The 22,005-nt window shown below is 41.8% G+C and overlaps 1 protein-coding gene across 3 annotated transcripts in view; it reads left to right on the top strand.

Moving 5' to 3' along the window:
* Positions 1-22,005, top strand: part of LOC311265815 (helicase ARIP4-like) — a 75,965-nt gene that overhangs the window by 36,275 nt on the left and 17,685 nt on the right. For 2 of the 3 annotated variants that reach the window (XM_084367824.1, XM_084367826.1), the window contains 3 exons: positions 18,304-18,547; positions 20,476-20,609; positions 20,827-20,991. In XM_084367824.1, coding sequence (XP_084223950.1) covers positions 18,304-18,547; positions 20,476-20,609; positions 20,827-20,991 — 543 coding nt within the window. Of the gene's footprint in view, positions 1-2,503; positions 2,763-18,303; positions 18,548-20,475; positions 20,610-20,826; positions 20,992-22,005 lie in introns of those variants that run through there. The other variant, XM_084367825.1, reaches the window with a different exon arrangement.

The raw sequence follows: 22,005 nt of genomic DNA, 5'->3' as shown, positions 1-22,005 counted from the left end.
TTCAGTGCTTCTTTGTTATCACATATCGGTTTCTTCTCTTCCCTGCGTAAGTCCCCATATCTCTCCTGCTGTACGTCTACTTATCAGTGTATGTATGCAGACACAAGGGAGCTTTCTATCATACTGACCTACATGTGCTGCAGTGCCAAGTCTGTGGCCGGGCCACTCGGGCAGAGCAGGGCTCAGAGGTTTCATAAGGCATGTTGTGAAATAGATGCAAGAGTTGTCCTTGTGCCTAAATAGAAGTCCTTGTCTCAATTCACAATTTGGATAAAACTTTACTTTTTATGCTAATTTCTGCTTGATAAGAAGATAATTTACCCATTGAATTTAAGCTGGTGTTTCTAGAAGAAGCTTGAATGAAGCGTTCTCTTTTCCTTCAGTTTTTGTAAATCAAAGTAGCTTTCAGTCTCAGAGTAATGAGCCATTTAATCCTGCATGAGGGGTTTCCTGTAAGTTTTCATAAGAGTGCCCCCGGGTCTGTGAACACACTGGATGAATTAACTGTACAAATCAGACAAATTTGCTTCGGGACACGCTGTACTCTCTTTAAATGGTCGTAAAGTTTTCAGTGTGCTGTTGTACTTGATGTTGACGATACACAGCACAGCAGAGTTTCATGTGGGGGAGTTTTTAAAATGAGGATTGTAGAAGAAATTCTTAGAAAGACTTATAATTACGCATTTTGTGAAGGTAGTCTGGTGCTAAAGTTGTGCTGATGCAACAGTGGACATGGTATCTTAGGTTTCTGAAAAACAGGTTTATAAGTACTTCATCTGTATTGTTCTGTTTACTATCATTTCCTGTGTTCATAAGCTGGGGTTGATCTTATTTTGTAATAAGTGGAGAAAAAACAGTTTTGCTTTTCAAATGCCAAATTTTCGCTCACCGCATCCAGGACAAAGATTAGTGTAAATGAATTGTTTGCTCAGTATCATCAGTTATTGAAGTACTCTGTATGGATTGTGTAACTTTTGAGACAACATCTTTTTGGAGTGAGTGTTGAGGTGTTTCAGGGACCTTGACACAGATTTCAGCAGCCATGTTACTCCCCTGTGCCCTTCATTATGTTACACAGACATACAAACTGTCTGTCTGGGTCACCAGGGCTCCAACTCTAATGTATACAAGCACTCAAGTCAGTGTTTCCTACAGGAAGAAGTGTGTTTGTAAAATCCATTATTCAAGATTCAATACTTCATCTCCATAACAACATGATTGATTACAAGTTGTTTTAGCAGGGCTAATTTAAATTAAACAGAAAAAGAGAGATATAGTGAAAACACTCACTCTTAAAGGTGTAATGTGTAAGACTTTTAGTATATAACATTCGAAAATTGACTAAAATTAGCAGTTTGTCAAGTTGAGTTTTGACGTTTGATGTCTCTGAGAGATGTGTGCGAGCCGCAAGTTTGCTTCGCCCAACAAGCTGTACTTTCGTTTTTTAGTCAAACCACAAACAGATTAAACTCACAAAAGTCAAAAAAGTAAATAACTTTAAACCCATTTTTTTTTATGAAAACAAATTCAACCTTCTGAATTCAAGTTTCTCTCTTTTATAAATTGAAGACGAGCTTAGTTGCCTTGTTAACTTATCGTAAAACACACTTCCCTCAAACCCGAAACTCATTTTGTACATATTGCGCCTTTAAAGCATGTAATACGTTAAGCTTATTAACCCTAAAGGTTAAAGTATTTCCTTTAATTTCATGAAACAAGACTTTGTTTTGGAAGCTACTTGTGGTCGCATGGTTTCATAATAGCCATCCTGTTGTATCTACGTTCTTTAATTACCTGTCTATGAAGTAGTTTTCAATGTTAGAGGCGGGTACGCCATCCTTTTGCTGGACTCCTTTTCTGTCAGCAGATCAGTTTGAAATGTTGCAAATGTTTTGGGCTTCACTATTACATGGAAAGGTAAAACCGTAGATATGTTTTGCATAATTAATGCTAATGTTCCTATCTTTATCACAGTGTGTTGGTGTTTGGTATAGTTGGGATCTGGACATTAATCCAAAATAAACATCTGAGTTTGAGATACGCTTGGGCTAAGGAGGTTAAACAGTAGGTCAAATCCAACCCATGCAATAACGATAAAAGCATAAAACAAATAGATAAAATAAAAAGGAGTAGTCACACATAAATACTGTCTGATGTAGTTGTGTCACTTGTATGTATTTCTGAGTTTTTAAGCACTTCATTTAAAGTGACAAACAAGCTGAACGTCTTTCCAGAGCCACATTTTTTTTTTCTGACTAACAAACACAAAAACAGGCAGCACGAATGTGTGGGCGGCTGCTTCCGTACATGCTCTGTGTGTTATGGAGGAGTGTTTTTTTTTTTTTTCTTTTTGGAAAGGTGGGGGGGGGGGTGGGGAATGAGAGAGGATCAGCCGTACGAGTCCCCCCTCAGCGGGGCCCCGGCTCCAGCATGAAGGGTTATGTAAGTTTTTCAGCTGCCAGCCCTCCTGCCTGCCTCTGCCTCACATTCACAGTGCTATTGACTAGAGAGGAGCACACAGAGCAGTCAGCCAGTAGTCAGTGAGTGAGTCAGTCAGTCACTGAGGCAGTAGATTAAAGAGCAGCCGCGTGTAAAACAAAGGCAGGAGGAATACATCTGTTAACTTCCTCTCAGGCAGTTTTGAGAGTTTGACAGGGAGTGCAAGAGATAATAGAGGAGAGGAAGAAGGACAGCAGAGAAGACCAGATCTTCTTTAGCGGCGATAACCATGCTGCTCCTGGACGAATCAGAGTCATTTGCAGGTAGGTGACATCATCACTCTGACCTTTGAGGCAGCATTGGAGAAGGGATGAATCCCTGACATTGAGGAAAGGGGTAGAAAGTTTGCAGGATGAAGAGAGATTGGGAGGGAGCACAAAGGTTTTAGAAGAGAGAGAGTTGCTGCAGAGATACTCAGTAGTTCATCTCTTGATGATGAGATGATGAACACTGCTTTGTAAAATGAGCCAGAGAGGACATGAGGGAGGTAAAAATAGGATTTGATGAGCTGAAAACCTTCTCAGAAATGTCGAGAATGAGCACCAGCTGATTGCTGCTTGTGAAGTTACTTAACGTTGTTGTGTAACACCGGCTCCATACCTACTTAAACATGCACGGTCGATCTGTCTTCTCTCTCTCCTTTTCCTCTCTCTGCTCTTCTATCTAGCTCTTCATTTTTCTCGACTTTCGCTCACAGTCATCATTCCATGTTCGATTCGTCCCATTTTCTCTCCTTTCCCTCAGTCAGACTCTCTCTATCTCTCAGCCGGTCTTTTTCCCCATGCATGCAGGCTGCCTCGCTCTCGTGTTGTGGTCTCAGGCCCGCCCTCCCATTGGCTGTTTCTACGGTTACCTAAACCAATGCCGGTGCCTGATTGGTGGGTCGGTGTAGGATTGGGCCATGCTGGAAGTGTGAGCATGTGGAGGCAGGAAAACATATGGTTCATCAGACCAGTGGCTTAGGGGGGTAAAAGCGTGAGGTGGCAGGCGGGGACAGGGCGCCGCCGCTGTTTGACTGGATGAACAGAGAAAATCTGTGAAGTGGTGTTTTTTTTTTCAGTGTAATGTGCTTTATTTCTTCATTTATTCAGTCAGCAAAGGCAAGGCAGGAACTGAAAGAGTTCAAAGTGTTGTTTTACCAACAAGAAAGGGAGATAAGAAGAGTATTTTTAACAGTTCATGTTGGATTCAGGGATTTGTGCCATGAATTTACACCAGTACGGTTCATTTCAGCTAATTTCAGGTCAATTAACCCTGCATTAAATCCCTGCTTCTAATGTTTTTGTTGCTTTTTTCATCGAACAAGCCTTTTAACACCCCATTAAAAGACACTTAATTTGTCTTCAAAGTGTAGACAATGCAATATACAACAAACCAAAGGGTTTTTATTCATTTTTAAAGGCCGCCGTATAATGTTTTGTGCACCTCTAGTGTGTAAATGGTAGGACAGTGATATTTTGTGTGCCGTCTCTGCACGTTGGGTTTGAAATGAAAATACGAGTACAGTTTAAATGTTGACTTTCAGCTTTGATTCAAAGGTGTTAACATCCACCTCAGGTGAACAAGACAAGAGTTGTAGGAGTTTTTCTACAAAGCCTCACAGTTTTAGGGATCTTGACTAAATGTACAAGTTAACGTAAACTTTAGTCCAGGGCTGGTTTTAAGGTTTGAATTGACCCACCAGATGTTTCTAGTGAACAAACAAGTGATGATAAAAAGGAAAATTATATTATAAAGTGCTGTTTATGTTGTTCAATTGTTTGTGAGGGAACTTGGGAATTTTGGAAACCCGGAGAGGATAGTGGCTGTTTTTTTTCATTAGGAGCTTTGAAAAATTATCCTTTTTTAAACTTTTTTCTTACAAACACTGGAGAAATGTGTTAATTTGATCATCAGAATTTCTTTTCTCACTTGCCTCTTAGGGCTTCCATATAATAACATTTAGCATGTTAACACAATAGGTGCTTGCTTTTGGCCCATCGGACAACATTAGGTTTCAGTTTTGTCTCACCAAGGGAAAAATTTGTCCACCCCTGCTTTAATCTGTTGAAAATTGACCATCTGGGGTCTCAGACTCACATATGCAGACACTCAAAAATCTTTTAAGCCTGGCCCGTTTAAAAACTCCTTCCTCACTATGTCTGTATGTAGAGTATTGTTTTCTCGTTGCAAATGTCCCAGTGTTCACCCAACCGACGTGAACAGTCTCAAATTAAAGCTCTTAGTCAACATTACAGTCATTTTCATTTCAAATCCAAGGCACCGAGACAAAACAATGAAAAACATATAATTTTCCTGACTGCCTGCAGTCTCCACTGTACTGTCTGGCTGTGTCTGACATTAGACAAATGCAGATTTTGTCAGCATGAAGGTTCCTAAACAAGTTCAAGTTCATTTACAACTGTAGATGTGACGTTAAAATGTGTGTGCAAAGTTCACCAGTTCATTATTCAGCACCTCTGCGCTGATCAGTTAAGGATCTTGCAAAAAAAGAAAAACATTTCATTATTTGTTCATCATTAGTCATCGTTCCTTGTGGTTTTGCTCAGGGTGCATCGTGTTCTCCTGCCTCTGCCTCTCACTGTGTTGGCATTTATTGCGACACATTCACAGAGATCGTTTATTCAGAACCAACTAACATCTATGTGCCTGTAATTCCTGGGATTGTTTGGCTTGCTGTGCAAAGGCACACTAGGTGCCTTGTCATGGCTGCAAATGTGGCATGTCGAGTAGTGATAAAGGCTAAAAGAACACACTGTTCTCCCTCGAAGCATTATGTAGGGTGTGCGTGAGTGTGTTTTTATGACCGTCTTCCTGCGAGTACAGTCTGTCCATCAGTGATGAAATGTTTATTGTGAAAAGACTTCACTGCATGACGCAGTCTGGAGCGTGTTCCAGGACACCACCGTCGACGTCACGGATGGGAGAACGACTCCAGTAGGTCAATCCCAGAAGCATGTTGGAAGGTCTGGGTACTGTGACAGAATGTAAGCCCACCCACCCCTCCTTGTCAAGTGCTGACACGTCTCTAGCAACTGAGAAACCAACTTGTATGCTCACTTTGAGGCTGTCAAGAGGCAAAAATGGCTGAAGCAGAGTTTAGTGGGTCGGTGGGTGCACCAATCACACCTTTCACCCTTTCTGAGCGTGACATCAGGAGGGCTTTAAAGCGTTTGAACACCAAGATTACATGTGACAAATAATCTTAATTGATTGGATGGTTGATTGGAAAAAAAGGCGAGTTAGTTCAACAGCAGTAACAACCCCTCTATGGTCCAACAAAACAGGATGGAGCCATTTGTCCTGATTCCTATTTTCCTTTGTGCTGCGCTGCACGCTTTGCTCGGTTTGCGATTGTCCTCGGCACGCCGGGCAGGAACAACGTGTCCAGTTCAGACCAGCTCCGGGGTCGGGGCCAACGCCAGGAGCACGTGTAGTCTGGCTGCTTTCATAACGCCACAGCACATAGAGAGGATGTAGGCTTCGCCGGGCCAGCCACATGGCTCTCGTTCCCACTTCCCTAATGTCGCCTTTGTTAAACGTCTGGGCTTTTTGATCTCTCTCCTTCCTCCCGTCAGATGATATAGCCGCTGTCTTTGTTCTCATTTCAATGTAAATTTCCCCCTTTTAGGTTCTCTTTGTTGGCTGATTTCTTTTTTTTTTTTATCTCGCTGCTGCACAATGCCAGTCACTTTGTTCCCTCCTGTGTTCTCTCTCTGCTTCTCTTTCTTCTCTTTCTGTTTGTCTCTCACTCCTTGTGTTTTTCAGTGCAGATTTCATCCCTCCCTCCTGCCTTCACATGAACAAACTGCTGTTGTCTCTGTCTTGCCTCATTCGACCCTCTCTCTCACTAAATGGCTGCAGTGCTGTATAGTGTTACATTACAGCAGCCTCGTGATCAGAGAGTGAATTTCATGACGGCAGCGTCCATCCCAAACCACAACTAGTCACATCGTAGGCACCTTTATATAAAGCCTCAAAACAAATAGGGCGCTGCGTATCACCACAATAACTGCGGCCTTCTGGAGCTACCTTTAGCTAGTTAGCTCAGTTGGTGCAGCCAGTGGTCCAGAACAACAGCTCGGAGCACCGGGGGAGAGTTGGGTATATATAATATGGATTATATGATGGCATACGGCTAGCACAGGAACTTTGGGGCCAGCTGGTCCAATTCTGCGGAAGCCCCGAGACCCCAAATTGATCTGAAAAGACAATATTGACGCACGCGTGGTCAAGCCTGTGCACCCACTTCAGATGAGGTGCGCACTAACACTGTTAGCTTAGCGGCTACATTTAATTTCGGCATTCGAAAGGGTGCGAACAACGTCTTTTCAAAACAATTTGGGAGACTTGAATCATGCTGGATGAGCTGCATGGAGCAATTTCAAGGGGTAAAAGGATAGTAAAAGTAAAACGCTCATATTCAGTCTGATACATTATGATAGACAATTTGTAGAGGTGTGGAGGTTTTGTTGTGTTGGTTTTGTGTAGGTGAGATTTCTCCGAGGTTGACCAGCACTGTGGTAATGTGTGAATGTGTGGCAGCAGCCAGGCGTGCATGTGTGTCCTCTCACTCCTCCTCCTCCTCCTCTTCCTCCCTCCTCTGCTGCAGTGACACACTGGCCTACAAACAGAACAGAGCGTACCACCTCGCCTCACCTCTCTCTCTTTGCCACACAGTCATTGTTTCTTCTTTCTCTGTCTCTCTTCATTCTTTGTCGTGTTTGTCTCTCAGCGCCTCTGGCTGCTCTGACACGCAGACACACACACACACACACACACACACACACAGCCAGCGGGAGGGTTTCATAACTCACCTGCCTCGCTCTAATAAAGCAGCCTTAATAACTCATTCAGGGCAGTCGGTTATGTAAGAGAGGTGTGTGTCTGTGTGTGTCAGTGCTGTGTGTGTGTGTGTGTGTGTGTGTTGTCATGTTGAAAGCTGCATTAGTTTTTTGGTATGTTTTTTTTTGTCTTTCTCAAGGCAAGTTATGTAACCCTGATAAATCTTGATTTGTCCTGGGAAGGAAACCACAAGTATTTTTTTTTTTTTTTTTTTGGTTTTGGCTTCTTTTTTTAAACTCTGGGTCTGATGTGAGATGTATCCTCTGTTCACCAATGATGGGTTGAAACAAAAGGTGTGGAAGTGAAATTAGCATTTTGTAGATAAAACATCAGTTTCTTTACCTCAACTCTTTAGAGTTTTTGAGATTTTTTTTGTTTTGTGCACATGCTTTCAGACCTCAAAGATTTGCACAATGTGTTTCAGTAGAAATTGCTGACACTCGGGAGTTGGGGGGCCAGTGGGGTTGCCAACAACTATATCAGTGTTGGCAACCAAACATGATGACGGTCAAACAAAGTAAACTTTGTTTTAGTGCCGTACCGTAGGCTACCACCAGACTACAGAGCAGCTTCTTTCCTCTGGCTGTGAGACTCCTCGAGTCATCCTCTGAACTCATTTAGATTAGCTATTTATATGTAAAGGAATATCCAGTCTTCTGGCTGATGGTCTTGTTTGATTATGAAGGTCATACAGAGGCCTCATACAGTTGCATAACTACTTAAAAGTTCCTTGTTGTACATTGAAAGATAAAATCAACAGAGTTTAGAACAACAAACATTCATGGAATCAGTGAAAGCAATGAGTGATAAATGTGGCATTTATTAAGAATCTGGTTGCTTAATGCATCAGTCTGGACCGTGTATGACTTCCAGCGAGTATCTGGCAGGAAAATCAGAGTTTAATTCTTCAGTCTGTCTCGTTCTCGATTGATTTATTGATGTGTTTATCTGTGGTTTTGTGTTTGTCCTCTTATTTATGTTCTCATCAGCCCCACCTGCATCACTCTGACATTTTTCTTGTTGCCCCGGTTTGGAAAGCAGTCGTAAAAGTGAGAGAAAAGTATGAACGCTGCTAAACAGCAGGAAAGAGGCGGAAAATAACGACATTGGCAGCACATACACACACACAGGGGCAGACATACTCATCGTGGCATATGTGCAGCTGTGAGAGTATATCTGAATGTGTTTCTAAAAGTCTAGATGTTCTTGAAATGCCACCGTATTCGTCTGGGTCTGCGAGCTCTGGTGAGTGCGTGACGTGGTACATCTTTGTGTGCGTATGTGTGTGCGTGTGTGCGTGCAGGACGTGAGGTTCTTGTGAACATGCTGGTTGTGTAACAGCCAGAGGCAGCGGTTATATAAGCGTCCCCCCCTTGTCCGACCAGCCTCAGCGTCGGTGGCCTGTCTGTCTGTTAGAGAGCAACTTTCTGTCTGAGTGAGACTGAGACTGTCTGTGTGTGTGTGTGTGTGTGTGTGTGTGTGTGTGTGTGTGTGTGTGTGTGTGTGTGTGTGTGTGTGTGTGTGTGTGTGTGTGTGTGTGTGTGTGTGTGTGTGTGTGTGTGTGTGTGTGTGTGTGTGTGTGTGTGTAAGCAAATTAGACTCTTAATAAAGCAGGTCGTCTCATTGAGTGCAGCAGCCTCTCGAGGTGGTACTAAAAAAGAGAGTAAGAGAAGTTACGTGTGTTGACCTCGACTCGTCACACGTCACCCACTGACCTCGTTAACACCTTCACATTCATCGCGTCTCCATTTTTGTCACGTCGACATTTTGACCCCTTCCTGACGTTTTAACACAAACACAAACACCTTACTGAATCGGAAGCTGCTGGAAACTGTCAGATAAAATCTGGCTTCCTGTTTCTTGACGTCTGTGTTTTGTGTTTTTCCATCATCTCGGCTTTCAAGGAGGTTTTCCTTCTTGTCTTTATGTACATGTGTTTTGCCTCGTCAGCCTGTTTGACTGTCATTCTGATGGACCTCAAGAACAGGACGGAAAAGATTTCCATGTTATCAGTTGGATAGTTTGACCACAAGCCAAGGCTGGATCAGGTTATTGTATTTATTTACGAAATGAGAGGAAATCCAGACTTGATTCGAGGAAATGCTGTGTCTCTTGGATGAAGTTAGAGAATTGATCTTTTGCTGGGAGTGCCTTGTTGTTCTGATCAGTTACAACTTAAATAAATCATGTCAAACTCTCATTGGAAATGGGATTTTTCTCCTCTTCTGTCATTTGAATTAGAGATAAACCTTTCTTTTTTAAGTAGCTTAAAAACGTATACATTCTCATTCTGCATTCACATTACACAGGATATCTCAGTCTATCATTCTGTTATTTACGATTGCTTAAACACAAACTCTGCAGTGTGATTTTATCAAACTTCATCAGAACATGTGATGTGATGTCAAAGTCTGATGTAATAAAACCTTATAATGATGGCAGCATGCCGAGCGTCTGCAGGTCTTTCTGCCCTGTGAGGCTTTCTCCTCTGTTTTATAACAAAACCTCAGCAAGAAGAGTTTATGTAACAAGGAGGACACGGCGGCCCTGCGAGCGCACTCAAACATGTAACTGAACAAGAGGCTGGGGGGGAAAAAGAGGTAAGGTGGGAGATGAGAGGTGAGGGACAACGCGGAAATATAACAGGTACAAGACATCAAGAGGAGAGGAGTGAGAAGACAGGTAGAAGTTAGCAGAGGAAGTGGCAAACGAATAGAGAGGAGAGGTGTGAAGGAGAAATGAAAGAAGATGAGGGAAAAGTACAGCCAGGTGATTGAGGAGGAGGAGGAGGATGAAGAGAAGGTGTTGGCAGGTAGAATCAGAGACATATGAGGACAGTGCAGTGGAGGAGGAAGCAGACTAAATGAGAGTTGAGTAAGATAAGAGGGAAGTATGATGAGACAGAAAAGTGAAAATGAGACACAGGATGGGGAGGACAGGACCTTCACAAACTGTAAATCTCCACCATGTCTGATTTTACGTAAGGATTGGTGTAACTAGAGTGTAGTGATATAACTGGGCTAGAAATATGTACATGGATACAGCAGGTTCGTACAGGGAGAGAGGCTGTGAATTGTAAAACAAATGAGGGCTTTAAGTTAAGTTTTCCAAAACATATTAAATAACTATGACAGAGTGGGTATATTTATAATTCCTAGTATAGATGGAATAACAATTTATTAATTTTTCTCAACGGAAACATCCAGATAAGAGCCTTAGGACGGTTTCTGATATAAAGATTAGATGAATTAATTCAATGTTCTGCTACTATGAACTCTGTATGGCTCCATTTCCTGTCCACTTCCTGGAACCTCCTGCCTGTGTTGGATAACCAGACAGCTTGTGTTTGTGAAATGTGTGACGTAGAGGATTCTCTGTGTAGTAAATGTAGTATCTGAGGTCATCCGTAATCTGCTTACATAGACAGCGACCGGCGGACAGAAGGGCAGGACCCAGACAGACTGTCCAACCCGCTCGTTTTATTTAATAATTTTTCCAGACTGTAGGTCAGTGACTCACAGGGAGCGGAACAGGAGCAGAGACGACTTAGACTTTAGGAGTTTGTGTTGGAAGCTGCTGAAAAAACACACACACACCTGAAAACAGTGGATCCTTATTTTCAGCAGTGTGGTATGTCTCATTATTGTTGTGTTTGGGTAAGTGACAGAAGTGGATCTGGTATGTAGGTCAAGCGCTCAGGACCTCAGACCTCCTTTGTGACTGCGTGTTCAGTTATTTGAATTCCTGATTTACAGATGCAAATAAATCTAATCCAGATATTTGATGTTTTTAAAAAGTTTCCCCTCAGTATCTGATTATTCAACATTGGTCTCTGTCGAGCTGCAGGTCATCACCCAAAAACATGAGCGTGAACCTGAATTCCAGTCTGTGTCTGTGGTTTCAAAAATATTCAACAACCTTTAAACTGACATTTCACCTAAAAGTGGCAAGCAAGCCTCGACAAGCAGCTGTGAAAAGCTTGTAATTTGCATCTTTGCAGACGGCATCGGCTGTGGCTTGTTGAAGTCGGCGTCTGATTTAACCGCCATTAAGCCCAAGTTTGTCATAAAAACTTCTCAAAACACTGCACTGCACGCAGGCACATGCATTACTCATGCGTTTACATTGGTCAGATCCCTGCTCACTAATTGCCTTGGATGAAGCCTTTCATATGGCGGACCCCGCCATGTTTCTACAGTAGCCCAGAAAGGACAAACCAAATCAAACCTCCTCCAGAGAGGGCCTTTCGCCTTTTTAGCATTTTGAAACGAGGAGTGTTCAGTTGGTTGCAATTTGCAACCACATGGATAGATGTCACTAAATCCTACACGCTGGTCCTTTAATGTGTGACGTCAACCAAAATGTACAGCATTTAGAGTTTAGAAAAAGTAGCTGTTACGCCACTTTACAAGTTGCCTGCAGCAGTTAAACATCCAGGGACATTGGTTCTTGAACTGAGGGTCGGGACACTCAACACGCATTGCAAGTTAATTTCCATGGGTCGCTGAATAGTTCTCACAAAAATAGAATAACATCTCTTACACTGGGGAATAGTTCACATTTCCTGTACCAGTGATATAATTTGTCTTAAAATAGTCACAGTGGAGTGCATTTGTGAAAGTTTGTTTGTGCACGAGTTCTGATTGGACACACACAACAAATCCCCTTTTTTCATTTAGATATTTTCAGGATGTTGTGAGTTAAAGGTCTCAGTGCTGCGACTGCTGTTCCTAGAAACCAGACTGCAGAGTGGAGTCACAGTCAACGCTGTTCTAGTCATTAATAATGTTATTCGACGACAGATTATGATCTCGACTCATGTTTCGAGCTCAAGGGCAGACGTTTACCGATCTGTTCCAGAAAAGTTATTTTTTTCCTTTCTCTGAAGAGCAGCCACTGACAGCTCACATGAAAACCTGACTCGCTGCAGTCTGAAGCTGTCTCCATCACTGTCGGGTGACAACTTTGTATCACTAACACTTTTTTCAGAGCCAAGTAAACAGCTTATGCAATTTTGAATTTATCCAGTGAGGGTTGGAAGGGTTTTCACACACACTTTTGTCAGACCACAGAGGAGTTGATGGGAAAACCCGCTGTGTATGGAGTATAGTAGCTTTTAAATACTGTACACATTCATTCTGTGGATACAGTTCTTCATACGGGGGTACAGTGTTTGCTTTCTCTTTCTCCTCTTGTAGTTTTAATCTTTCCTGTGGACTCTCATTATCTCTTTGTCTTCCTTTTGAACACCGACACACTTGAGGGAATGCCACTGATTTGAAACACACACACACACACACACACACACACACACAGTGCTGTTACATGGTCAGGGTGTTATGTTCGTCAGCGCAGTGCGAGTTATATAAACACTTAACATATACGTATGTGGTTACATAACCTTGTGGTTGCAGAAGACATTTCCCCACTCCAACCCCCCTCTGAGACAGACACAAACACACACCAAACACACTAGCCATGATTTAGTTGCCGTTGGCTTCACATTCTTTGGAGCCGCATATCTCCCAAGTCCATGTTGTGTTGTTTTTGTGAGGAGCAGCAAGTCTTTATCCCACAGGGAGTGTCCAACAGAACAAATTAACGGTTAGAAAATTTGCTGCGGATGCTATTTACTCTGACACTTACTGACTGCCGATGATTCAGCATTTCATCAACACGCTTTGGCGGCACTCTCACTCTCTCTGCTCAGTGTTTGTCAGTGTTAGTGATGGAGTCCCAGGGTTCAAATGCATTCGTACCTTGTGTATCGTCTCATGTGTCCTACAGATCATCACGATTCTTTTGCCCTCTCCTCCGCGCTCACTGCCACATAGTTGAGTTTTACTTAGTCGCCTAGCAACACAGGCTCTCCAAACACTAATTTTCACCTTAAGAAAACACCTCCATTGGACCCGGGCACAAGGGAGTGTTTCTTAATGAGCTAGGGAGGTCTCGCAAGCTCAATATAGACCAGAATTAAAACCTTTGTGTGGTTACTGCAGTCACTCTGTGACAAGCTGCAACATGTTTTATAATTCTGATAAAGACGAGGTTAGTTCACTTGTTAACTTATTGGTTTCTCTCAAGTTACAGTAAAAGAAAGGGGCTCTGTCTAAAGTCACCGTGATGTGACAAGTAAAATGATACATCAGAATATCACCCATAGCCAGTGATGGAATGTAAGTACATTTACTTAAATACTGTTCTTGTGCACAATTTTGAGGTATTTGTGCTTTACTTGAGTGTTTCTATATATATAAGATGTAGCATATATCAGTATATCTATGTATTCCATCTATATCTGCCCCTTTAAACTTCCACTCTGCCACATTTTGGAGGCAAATGTACTTTTTTCTCAATCGCATTGATTTGATAACTTTAGTTACTAGTTACTTTGCAGATTGACGCATCAGAGCCATAGCAGAACAGTTTTCAATTTTTTTTTATTGGCCATTGGAAATAAAGGCAGGTCAATGGTCGACCCATAGAATACACTTCATACTGTATTTACATGTAATTATATGTATAATTTACCTTTACCTATAATACTTAAGGATATTTACTGTAAATGACTTGGTCGTAGCGTCATTTATGTGAATACAAACATCTTTTTATCTTGACTGGATATTTTGATTGGAGGGCTGCCATTCTTGTGTCGTAGTATCATTTCCTTCTAAATCACCCGAACTTGTGTGAGTGTGTTTGTTTAGCACGATTCCAGAGAGGTTTTCAGTTTCCATGGTCCTCAGTGGGAAGTATGGAATGATTCATTAGTTATATAATGCGTTTTGTGCATTTGAGTGTGTGTGAGTTGTATAACCTGTCCCTACTTTCTGGTGATGATGGAGTAAAACTCCCCCCCAAGGTGTTTGAATGTGTACCGCTCCCTGTATCTTTGTGAACATGACTGTCTGTGTGAGTGTGTGAGAGAGAGAAGCATTTCTCCTTGACAGCTTCCAAATTGCTCTACGATAACAAAGCTACAGCTGCTCATTTGATGTGACTGTCAAAGTTTAATCCTGAGGCTATGGAGCTATAGAAAGGTGATAGTAGACACGTGTCTTTGAGGTTATAAAACTTGTTTTTCTACGTTTTATTCTGTGAGATATCTCTTTCAAAGTATGTTTTCATAATGCATAACAGAAACAACTGATTGAGTACAAGCTGGCATTCAGCCAAAGTGACAAGTTACATAAGAGACTGGCGTCAGTGTCCACGCTTTGATATAAAACATCACAAGAAAGGATAGAGTGGAAGTTCCAGATCCTAATCCTTAACAATCTGAGGTGACAATTTAACTTTTTTGCTCTGTGCTAGATTTTAAACCATTTGGACCGTAACATCTCTGAACCACTAACTCGTCTTGAAATCAGGTGTTGCATGCAGGTGTGGACAGTGTATGTGGTCACAAGTTGTGTTAAACAACTATTAAAATCATATTTTGTAACATATATCATAAAAGCCCTGCCAGCATCTCTCTCTCTCTCTCTGCGGTGAATAATTCCTGGACATGTTGTTCTCTTGACCCTACAGAGGAAACGGTCCTTCTTCCCAGAATCTACGTCTGCGTGTGCTGTTTGTGTGTCGCCGCCATGTTTTTTTAATGTGTGTGCGTTTCCACCCCCTCTTACTCTGAAGTACATCTCTCTTTTTCTCTTTGAATGATGACCTCGCTTTCATCTCTCTCCCCTCTCCTCTTTCCCTTCCTGTCTGCCCCCTCAGTGTCTCTCTCGAATGTTCACTGTCTGTGTGTGTGTGTGTGTGTGTGTGTGTGTGTGTGTGTGTGTGTGTGTCTGTCTGTGTGTGATGGTTGAGGCTCTGTGCATTTCAGGAATCCTTATATAACTGTTCTGTCAGGTAGAGTTGGAGGGTAAAACAGGAAGATGGGGTAAATTGAGCGAATGTGTAATTGAAATCTGGGACATCGTGATGTTCTGCTGCTCTTATCTCTGATAACAAGTATAATAATCATTAAACCGTGTCCATTTTTGTGAAAGCTTTCACATTATTGTTCCAGACAAACAATGTCTGGTAGCTCATTCGTGGAAAAAAAAAAGAAAAAGTCATGCGGTGCACAGGACATTATGTGTTTTAATGTTTCCTGTTTTTTTGATTGAAATACATGGAAAGAGGAGGACGGGGTAGTTAGCATGAGCAATCAACTCTGAACAGAGGAAAGACATCACAGTGTGGCACACATTTTACTATTAACTCAGGGTCTGTTTTGTTTTGACTACTTATCATCTGGAGCTCATTTCACATCTAAAACTTTTAAGGCAGCAACTTCACATTTTTGAATTCAAACCAAACCAATCCTTGTGGTGGCTCAAGAGGAAAAGTCAGGGGATCAGTCAGCTTCATCCTCTGAGGACCATGAATGTACAAACTTTCATGGCAATCCATCCAGTGTTGTCAGTTAAGACCAGCTTGATGGTCTCTGGTCCAGGTCGTGTTTACTCAGAGCTGAGTGATCCAGTGAGCTCCTCTAATGTAGCATGTCTGTCACTGGATGTATTTGGATGCTGATCCCAGTGCAGACAGAACATGTCAGCATACAGGAATTAGAGTGTTGTGAGGTATGAGTGTCATAAGTGTTGCTGTAATGGATTTTAATTTGTTTACTCTCTTCTCAGGCAGTAACTAATTTGATATCACTATGATTGCAAATGAATTGTTTCAAAATGCTGTTCTGAGACACATAAGTATAACACACACACACACACACACAGATTCAGTACTGTGACTGGCTCGTGTCATTAGCAGCCACATCAAGAAGTTTGTTATCACGTCTCGGACTGAAGGGGCGTTTTATGTAAGTTGTTTTTCAACTCGCACTGAGCTCATCACCAGCCTCCATGCTCCATTATGTTAGGGGTGTGTGTGTGTGTGTGTGTGTGTGTGTGTGTGTGTGTGTGTGTGTGTGTGTGTGTGTGTGTGTGTGTGTGTGTGTGTGTGTGTGTGTGTGTGTGTGTGTGTGTGTGTGTGTGTGTGTGTGTGTGTGTGTGTTTTCATAATGTTGGAAACTGAAACGCAGGTTTGCCAGGTGTCATGCAGTGAACATGCCTTCTTAGCACTTCTTTGTGCGTGTGTTGAAACTCAAAATCATGTGTGTGTTGGCAGTGTGTCCTTGTTTGTTCACTCATCCCAGGCAGATCCTTGGCCGGACTGGCCTACACATTTGTGTGTCTGTGTGTGTGTTTTGATTTATATTGTTATGTGACCACTTGTCCACTGGAATGTGTGTGTGTGCGCGTGTTTGTGTGTGTGGTTTTATCTGTGTGTGTGTGTGTGTGCGTGTGTGTGTGTCAGTGTTTGTGTCCTGTCTTGTGTTTCATAAGTCGTCCATATTTATGATCCAGCTCTTACATAAGCCTCAGATCTGGTTCAGTGTGTCTCTGCCAGAACAACTGAGAGAGGGAGAGGAGGAGGAGGGAATAAGAAGAAGGAGAAAGGTGAAAGTGAAATACAGGCAGATTGAGGGTAGAAGAAACAGAAAACTAGATTGAAGAATAGAAATGAGACCAACTGAAGAGGGTTAAAGGTGCCATAGGGTGACATTTTCACCCTTTTGTATTGAAACATGCTTCGACTCTGGATGAGAGGAATCTTCTTGGTGTTTCGCAAATGTAGTAAAGTTAAATGTTAATTTGAATCGATTTGAAAACTTACAGGCTCTGGCTGCTCGAACGAGTCGAACCATTTTGATGAAGGCGTAATTGGAAAGATGTCAGCAGCTCGAAAAACAAGTCCAGATGAATAAGACATGCTGCAAGATGTGTGAATAGATTGACATTTTACCATTTCATTAAAATGTAATTTCATGATTCCTTTGGTTAATCTTTGATCCTATAAACACAAAAACACTATTGGATTTTTTCAAGTGGCAAATGAGTGACTTTGTGCCTTAAAGGTGCACTATGTAGTTTTGGGGAAGGAAATTTAATCAGAAGAGATGCCTCAACAAACTTTTTCATGACTGAATAAACTGAATAAACAAACTGACCTCAAAGGACGACACAATTTCATACTGTTTTACTTTGTTTATATGTGGCGGACCCTGCCACCCCTTCTAGTTTCAAACAGTGTTCTGGGGACCTTATTTTCCTCTGAGAACAGCTTGTGTATTCAGTTATGGAAAAAAATACATATTTCTCTGTTACCTCATTAAAAGTTTGAATTTCTTCTCCAAAGCTACATAGTGCCCCTTTAATATTTTTAATAATGGTGACCAGAGAGTCTCTTGAGAAGGAACGATTGTGGTTTGTCCCCAAGATTCATAAACTGCACTTTTGGTAAAAGAGGAATAACAGTCTGTGCTTTACCAAGTAACGTCCCTGTCTTATTTTTATGGACGAGGAACATCTCTTCACACACCTGCCTGAACGTGGACAAACATGTTACCTGTACAGTGAATAACATCGTAATGGAAGCAGACAGTGCTGATGCATTAACAGTTTCTGCGTGCTTGATGGGAGGATTTGCATGTTTGACTTGGATTGTTCACATTACCCCATAATTCATGTATACGATTTATATCTTCCTGTTGTACTGACAGTTATAATTAATAGGTGTGTGCTGGGAGCACTTACAGGTTGTGAGGCGTTACTGGACGCCCAGAGGGCCCGGCAGTACTCCAATAATGACACAACCACCAGAGCTTTAAAGGGAGGAGTGTCCTGGTTGTGGCAGTTGGGAATATTTTGTTATGGTTTTAATTGCTGCTCATTTGTGAACACCTGAAACAGGCTCCTCAGTTGTGGAAGCACTCAGGAGTTTATTATACTATACTGGATTTTTACACAGTATGTTCGGTATCAGTTTATGATACAACAGCAGGATTTGTGCTTTGCTAGAGGTGGGAATTTTTGGGAATTAAATTCATGATCGATTCCTGAAACTTTATTTTCACAACTCTTTCAATAACTTTTCCTTTCTTCTCTTCCTGTTGTCCTCGCACAGACCAGCCCCACGGCGCCCCCTTCAGCTCCGAGAATGAGGCTCAGGGAGGTGACTCGGATGCCTGGCAGTGCACCCCTCCCCCATCTACCTCACCCTCGGGGGAGACGCCGGCCCACCCTCCTCCCTCCCAGCCCGCATCCAGACCCCGCTCCAGGCCGGCCAGCCAAAGCCCCTCCCCTCCCTCCGCCCTGACAGGAACCAAGAAGAGGGGCTCCAAACCAGCACACATGAGACGCAACATCAGGTACTGAACTCAACTCGTTCACTTCAACCTGAGAGGAGAGTTCAGGCGGACGCCCGCCTGTTGATTCTGCAGAGATTTCTCATTAAAGCTTTAGATGAAGAGATGAACTTACTATATTAAATACTCCTATACTTAGAAAGAGGTTGTTGCCATGACATTAAAGCACAGGTTACCATGAAATACAAAAATACATTACTGTACTATTTGAGCAGACCATAATGGTTTGTATAAAGATATACACATTATATGAGAAGACATTATTCAGAGATCTTTGTGGTAGGATGGATTAAATGGATCAGGGAGAAGACAAATAATGCAAAAAAGAGGAGAGGATTAGACATTCATGGGGCATTTTATTGGATACATGCATGCTTTTGTCCAGATGTTGCTCAACACCGCAGCTTTCATCAGTAGTTCTTGGACATCTGGGGTCGTCACCAGTGACGTGAACAGAAACAAAAAGTGACGCAAATTGAGCACAGCTTCAACATTATGCCAGAGAAAAACACAATAAAACATTATTATAACAAACATAATCAACTGGACAAGAAGTTGCTTTCTGTTATATTTGAACCAGATTTTCATGAAATGACTCAATGCTTGGCAGCAGAAACCAGTCAACCCTGAGATGAAAGGGATTACCACACAATCCCCTCAGTACGTTTCTGCTGAGATGCAGAGTAAACTAACACTCAGCTTACTCAACACTTATTGTATTTCTAATAACCTTCATTGTTGGCTGAATAATAGGATTTATCACCTCCCCGCTGCATCTCTTTCTACTTATTTTCACTCTCTAAAGCACTCGCCAATTACAGATGAAATCTGTCGATGATTATGCTTAAGATCGCTCTGTTTGCAGATTCATTCCTCTGACTGTCAATAACCATGATGTGGTTCAACCTCAAGTATGCTGTTGCTTTTACATAACAGCGAAAGTAACATCAAACATGTGTCAGAGAAGCAAACTGTGGCTTCAGTGGAGTCATTTTTGTTGGAGTTACGTTTCCTAGAATCTGATAGTGTAGAATTTCAACAATGAATCATTTGTTTAATAAAATTATCTCAAATAATGAAATACAGCTGTCAAAAGACTGACCATGTTTTTCTGTTTCTGTAGAGATTTATTGAGTGAAGCTGGAGCCAGTGGTACAATGAAAGTCATAGAAGTCGAAAAATTAATAATGATACTTAAAATTAAGACGGCTAATTGTTTTGGACTGCTTTTATTTTGAAATTCCATCTTGTGTCTCACAAATAATAGCCTGCAAATCCACAATATGTTCTTCATTACAAAAGCTAAATAAATAGAATCATATAATATCACTTAGCCGTACAGGATTCATTCATTTTTGGCCATTAGGGGGCAGCAGAAAGGACACACCGTCATGGCGCAGCCCCTCTGGCTAACGTGTTAGCAATCGCTCTCAAACCTCCAGCAACATTTATTTGGAGTCGTGTTTCTGTCCAGAAGTACATGTAGGTTCAATATTCACCAACTCCTGAGAAAAATATGTGGCTCCTACGCAGGTAAATGTTTGTAACTAGTTGCTTACTTTGTCCATGTGCCGTTAGCTTAGCAGGTAGTGTAGCCTACGGTGGGCCTATTAGAGTTTTTTGGCTGAAAACTGCTGCGCACTGCGTTGTTAAACCAATACATTTAGCTAAAGGAACTCAGAGTGATAACTCTAAATGAGTCACGTCTCTATTACAGAGTAATTTCTCTTCATGGTCATAATGAATAAATGGTGATTAATGCAGCTGTGAAGAAATCACTCTGTGGTTTGACTCTCATAATTGATTCATCATCATATGAATATGTATACAATGAAAACCAAGAGTCTCCCTGCTTTTGACTAATACAGTGACAGTTTGTAAAAACATATAACTATATTTATGCTGTGTTATTTTTGTCTTTGTCTGTGTAGGAAGTTACTGAGGGAGCATCAGTTGGAGGCAGTGACCAAAGTCGCCCAGCAGGAAGAGCTGGAGAGGAGGCGACGTCTGGAGGAGCAGAGAAAGCAGGATTTCCCCGTACCACTGCTGCCTGAATACACAACTGGTGAGAGCATACAACCACACAACAAATGCTACCATTGAAAATAACAGCGTCTACTAATTCTCTAACCTGTACGCCACCCTAAGGTTCTTTAACCCAACCATTAAAAAAAAAAAGTACAAACAGCTTGCTAGTGTCTGATCAGTATGCTTTGAGATTCAATTCTTTCTCTTCTTTTGATTTTTTTAACTCTGTTAATCATTCCTGTCCCTTTCTCCAGGCGATGTGACAAACCATGCGTCTGCATCATCGGCATCACAGCCAGAAGTTGCGTCGGCCAGGCAGGAAGTGATCTGCCTGGACTCCAGCAGCACAGGCATCAGCAAGGACGACGGCAAGACTAACGTACCCACCTCCGTCACCACAGAGCACACACGCAAAACAGGTGAGACACGTGCACATAAATCAAAAATTACCTAAATAGTTATACATTCAATCATAAGTTTGAGAGAAAAGTACTAAAATATCAAATTTGAGGAAATTGAGTACAAAAAAGCAAACAGAGCGAAGGACTTTGTTTGTTTGTGTTGATTTTCATGCCTCAGCCTCATTACCTTGAAACAAATTAAGTGTTTTATTTTGTGTTACGTGGTTTAATCCTGGAGCATGTTACTGGAAAACAAGTGTCTTTCAAAAAGAACCTTTCAAAGGTGAAAACAATTACATTACCTTGTTAATTTTTGTTGAGATGACTCAGTGAGCAAAAGTAAAATGAAAGGTAGCAGTGTGGGATCAGATTAAGCTTCTGGACAAACATAATGATAATTCAGCATGCAGGCATGATTATGTGCTTAGCCCACCACGTTTGGACGGAATAATCAGAATCAGCCGCTGACTTTTGAAATATTTACAAAATGATTTATAAAATAGTGAAATGAAAAGAGCAGCTCAGACTTAAAGACCCCAAAACAGTCAAATAAATAAAATTTTCCCCGAAGAATGTAGATTTCAAATGAAGTTCAGTGCTTTTACAGGTTAACTGGGTTGTATTTCTATCAGTGAATAATGACAGATGAGTGCACTCGTCACACATTGAGGGTCTACGACCTGGTTGCCCCTTTTGACCTTTCATTGTGTAAGTGGGCTAGTCGTTCACGAAAGCAGATGGGGACACTGAGCTGTGAGGTTTATTTATTACTCGTCATCCAGTTGTATATTCTGAGCTGTCCACATAGCTCGATGAAGCCTTAAGTACGCCAGCTGCTGATTCTTAAGATGCCTAAACAGCACAGTGTGAGCTTTGGTACAACGTGTGAAGATTTCTTTCAGATGTCAAGTTACACCAACTTTTAGGTTCCAGTTTTAGAAATGAAAGGGCTGCTTCGCTGTTTCTGAGCCAGGATTTACTGTGATCTTGTTCACTCTTTTTTTATCATCATGCTTATTAGAGCTGCAGTGT

This window comes from Pagrus pagrus, assembly GCF_965226575.1.
Source record: "Pagrus pagrus genome assembly, chromosome: 11".
NCBI lineage: Eukaryota > Metazoa > Chordata > Actinopteri > Spariformes > Sparidae > Pagrus > Pagrus pagrus.
Note: the sequence above shows the minus strand (reverse complement) of the source record. Positions and strands in the feature narration are given on the sequence as shown.